Consider the following 4,781-nt stretch of genomic DNA (forward strand, 5'->3'; position numbering starts at 1 on the left):
CGTACACACACAGACACACACTCGTACACACACAGACACACACACACACACACACTAAAATGTCGATGGGGGAGTAAAAAAACAAACCAAACCTTTTTTTTTTTAGTGTTGATATTTTCAAATACAAGTCCTGTCAAATTCAAAGAAACGTTTTCTAATGGGAGTTTGAATCGAGCAGAAATAGTTATTTACTTATTATTGTAGAACTTGACACTAAGTCCACCCTAGTCATTAAAAAAATTATTATAAAGAGTACCTTTGAAAACAGCACACGACTGTCTGTAGGGCAATTTATGATTCTACATTCTAAATAAAATGGCCATTGAGGTAAAATAAGCTCTGCATTGTGAGATGAAGACCTTACAGTCAGTTACTGTCCCCGCTCAGCAGTTGTCACAAAGAAGAAGACCTGAAAATCTGTTGTCTTTGTGTGTTTTGCTGTGTGCGTGTTACACTGTGCGCGTGCTAGACTGTATTTGGAATTTTTCTTTTTTCCTATGAACAGGGAAGTGGTGAAGAGGGCTCCGGGGTGAAGGGTCAACACCGTAAGAGCGGGCTGATCGTGACCCACCAGACCCAGAACCCAGACTACAAGATAGCGGAGGACGAGCAGGAGGAGCCGTCAACCTCCCCGGAGAACTGCCCTGAGAGCACCACGGCCACCCACACGCATGGAGCTGTGCTCACCGCAGACCTGGAGCAGAAGTCGTGGAAGTCCACCACGGCCAAGGAGACGGTGCCCATCAACATTGGGGAGCTGCAGGAGAAGCTCAAGTCCATCTACCCGCAGAAAGGTTCGGCGGTGGGCCCCCCTGTGTCAGCAACGGTCCCCTCCAACCACCCCCCTCCTCAGTCAGCGGGCGTGATGGACCCAGGGCCCTCTAACAAGGTGTCGGAGCCCGCCGGCCAGATGGCCCCGCCCCCCGTGGTGGCCCCACAAAGTCAGGTTCAGGCGGCGGCTGCTCCAGCAGGGGGCGCTGTTTACCAGACGCAAGGGCCGCCTCCGAGCCAGCAGCCTCTGCCCACCCAGGCCTCGTACCCTACCCAGGTGGCCGCCCCTGCCCAACAGCCGGCGCCTCAAGCCATGCACACACAGCCACAGCCACAGCCGGCGCAGGACATGTCGGTGGGGCCTGACGGGACACAGGTGTCACCCAGGAATCTCCAGCAAAGCCAGCAAGCCGGTCAGCCTTCTTCCCAGCCCATGTCCAGCCAACAACAACAACACGCCCCCAACCAGCAACAACAACAACACGCCCCCAGCCAGCAATACTCCAACCTTACCCAGCCCCACATCCTCCCCAAAGAGCAGGCAATGGGAGACGGAGGAGGAGGAGCCCCCACCCACCACCCCCCCGGTCAGTCCCTCCCGCCCACCGCCAGCGTCCCTCTGGATCAGATGGCGGCCAAATCGGCGGGCTCTACTAGCTACTCTGGTAACCCAGCAACAGCTGCGGGCTCTGCTCCCCCCCACATGGGTTACGGCATGCACTACAGCCCGGCACAGATGCAGCAGATGTTTGCCATGATGCAGCACATGATGCACATGCCCACCTTCGGCTTCCACCAGCCCAACTACTACGCACACACGTCACCCTACATGCAGGCCATGATGATGTCGCACCTCATGCACCAGATGCAGCAGCAGCAGCAGCACAGCGCCGGCGGCCAGCAACACCCGCAACACGCCCCTGTACACATGACCATGCCGTTTGGCGCGCAGTACCCTCCGGGCTGGAACTACCCCTCCTCCGTCGGTCTTCCTCCCCCGTCTTCGACCTCTGCGGCTACAGCAGAGAGCCACCCCGCCAACCCCAGCACCTCTTCCTCCTCCTCCCCGCCCAGATCCCCAACCTCCAGCAGACGGAGCCTGGCCCAGGAAGTGCCCGCCCAGTCCCCGTACGCCTCCATTGAGAACCTGACCTCCGTGGGTCGCGTCATGCCAAAAGCAGACATTAACTACTTAGAGCAAGCCCTAGCTAAGACCATGGGCCGGTTGAATGCTAGTCACCCCTACCAACAACACAGCAACCCCTCGGCCAGTAGTAGCGGAACCACCCTGCACGACAACAACACGCTGCCAGACCCAGCTAGACCCGCTGAGCACCTCGCCCCGCCCCCTGTGGAAGTGAAAGAGATAAAGAGCGAGGAGGAGAAGCCTGCGCCAGTGCCTGCAGATGTGAAGCCACCCACCGACCCCCCAGCACCTCCACCCGCACCCACCGAGACGCAGTCAGAGCCCGACCTGTCGGCCCCCAAAGTGAAAGCTTTCTCTCGGTTCAAGGTGGAGGCGGTGAAGGACGACCCCTACCTCAGCGCCAAGCCGGAAGAGCCGGCGTCGGTGGAGGGGGTTAGTGCCCCTGCCCACAAAGCTGATGACTCGGTGGTGGCGCCCCCGGCAGCCGTGGAGGGAGTCAAGCCGCAACAGCAAAAGTCTGAGAAACGCGGCCGCTTCCAAGTAACAAAGATCCCCAGTGAGCCGGCGGAAGCGAGACCAACAGCAGAGACAGCAACGCCAGCATCCGCTACAGAGGAAGCTGCAGACAGCCGCCACACATCCGCCCCCGCTCCTCCTGTACCTACTAACCCTAGTGTGTCAGAAGAGGCCGGTGCTAAGCATGCGGGGCCTGACACTGCTTGCAATACTATAACAACCCCTAACCCAGCCACTGTTGTTGCAGGTGGTGGTGGTGGTGCTGGTGGTGGGACTATTGAGGAGCCACTGCCTAAGCTCGCTAGTGTAAGTAAATTCATATTGCAGATAAATGATCAAACTGTGGGGGGAAATGCTAGAGGGAAACGTGGCAGCATGCGGGAGGTGAGTCCTGTGTTCTCCGATAGACATCAGCGCTGTGCCAGTCCGGCTGAGCTGCTGCCCAGGAGGGCTAGGTCTGTGTCCTTGGGTCACCTTCATAACTACCCAGGCAAGCACCTGGCGGATAGCTCTAACAACTATCATTCTCTGCACTCTGGTGATGGCTTGTATCCCCCTAAGTATAACCACCGTACCTATAATCCTACTATGTATCCTAATTTTCATAATCCTATTTATAATAATTACAATAATACTGGTGCCCCCTACAACATGATACACGGAGTGCCTGATGGTTATCAGAAATGTATGTCGTATAACAAGCATAGCGCGCTACATGGGGCGTGTGATTGCCAGCAGTGTGCTGTGGACAGCTACACACAAACCTCCCCCAGCCTTTGGCATGGGCCCCCGCCCCTGTTGGCTGTTCACGCAGACACACATGTAAGTTTTTCCCTATACGCAGACACACGCACATATAGTGTAGCAGGTGTGTGCTGGTACGTACAGAGTGGCATGTGTGGGCTCTTGTATTGACCCAACTTGTAGCCTTTTCCCTGACCAGGTGGGAGGACTGGTGTGGTATGTAACCTATGTACCTTGCTGTGGGGGAAGAGAGAGGAAAACATCTCTTCAGCTGTCTTGTTACTTGTGTTTTGTGTTGTCTGTTATCACAGAAAGATTTACGGTCACTCACAAAAAATTTTGTGGCTCAGAGTATATTTCTCCATTGTGAGAATTGGTTTGGGCCCACAAATTTTGTCAATGTATTGTGATGGGCCTTAGACGGAATCTTGCACAAAAGTATGTTTTACTTGAGCCCACTATTACACTGTCTGAGTTGGCGACAAAACATCCTTTGTTTTGCTAGGTTCTCTGTCTCAAGCGCTGCTCCGTTGAACCTCACCTAAGTGTTAGCAAGGTTAGAACAAGTGGCTTCGAATGGCTGGAGGGCGCCACTATCGATAGGTCCATTTTCTTTTCCCTCCCTCGGTTGTTTCTGTGTTGCTTTTAATGTACACTAAAATGGCTGTGGTTGTTTGGATGTGTTTGTGAGTGAGAAGTTTGATGAGACAAAGTCCCCAATAGGTCCCAGGAGAAATGCTTGATTGTTGACACTGTTGCTGCATTTTGTCGGTGCACAGTACTTGTGTGTGTGTGCGCATGTGCCAGCGCCTCCAGAGTATGACATTGGGCGATTGGTGGGTGCTCAGTTTTGGTTTGCTCTTTTCTTGTCAAACATCTATCGTCCTTGTCTCTTCTCCTTCTTTTCTTTGTTACTCTCTTGACTTATTGTTGTTGAAAGTGCCGTAAAACTGTAATTAAAACTAAACTAATGTCTATGCTCCATGTTATCTCCAGGTTGAGGTGGGAGGAAAACGGCCAGACAGCCCTGAGAAGATCAGCCCACAGAAAGTGAAAGATGAGTTGCTTGCCCTGCAGGTGGATACTGGATACCAGGCCTTGCTCGACAGGTGAGGAGGGCTCTTTTTGTTTGGCTCAAAACTGTCAGAAGAGGAACTTTTTGAGGGTGGTTGGCAAGAGCTCTGGTGTGGTCTGCTTCTTCATTCCTATCAAACATCTATCGTCCTCATCTCCCCTTCTTTTTTATGTTTGTTACTCTCTTGTAACACCTCTAATCTTCTGGCGCTCTTATGACCGTATACAGTTGCGAGCGCCGTAAAACCTCTACTAAAACTAAACTAAAGAATATCTTTTTTAATCTTTGTCTTGGAGAACCTCCAATCACCTCCCTTATTTGTTATTTTTAAAAATTCTTATCTTTACGTATTATGTAACCTGTTTGTGTTGCTGTAAAACTCTAACTAAAACTTAAAATCCATCTCTGCCAATGATGGTAAAATTGGCCTTGATTGAAATTCTGAGTTTGTGGTTGAAGTTTTTTCCGGTCTGTCCTGGCTCATTTTTACCTCTACCGGGGACTATATGTGTGGGGGGGGGGGGGGGG

General features: G+C 52.6%; 1 protein-coding gene across 3 annotated transcripts in view; it reads left to right on the plus strand.

Annotated features, from left to right (window-relative positions):
* The window catches only part of LOC101860627 (serine/threonine-protein kinase WNK1), a 34,766-nt gene that overhangs the window by 26,570 nt on the left and 3,415 nt on the right, over positions 1-4,781 (plus strand). For all 3 annotated transcript variants that reach the window (XM_035973643.1, XM_035973644.1, XM_035973645.1), the window contains 2 exons: positions 506-2,740; positions 4,175-4,287. In XM_035973643.1, the coding sequence (XP_035829536.1) occupies positions 506-2,740; positions 4,175-4,287 (2,348 nt within the window). The remainder of the gene's footprint in view (positions 1-505; positions 2,741-4,174; positions 4,288-4,781) is intronic.

The sequence above is a fragment of the Aplysia californica genome, unplaced genomic scaffold (assembly GCF_000002075.1).
Source record: "Aplysia californica isolate F4 #8 unplaced genomic scaffold, AplCal3.0 scaffold01584, whole genome shotgun sequence".
Classification (NCBI taxonomy): domain Eukaryota; kingdom Metazoa; phylum Mollusca; class Gastropoda; order Aplysiida; family Aplysiidae; genus Aplysia; species Aplysia californica.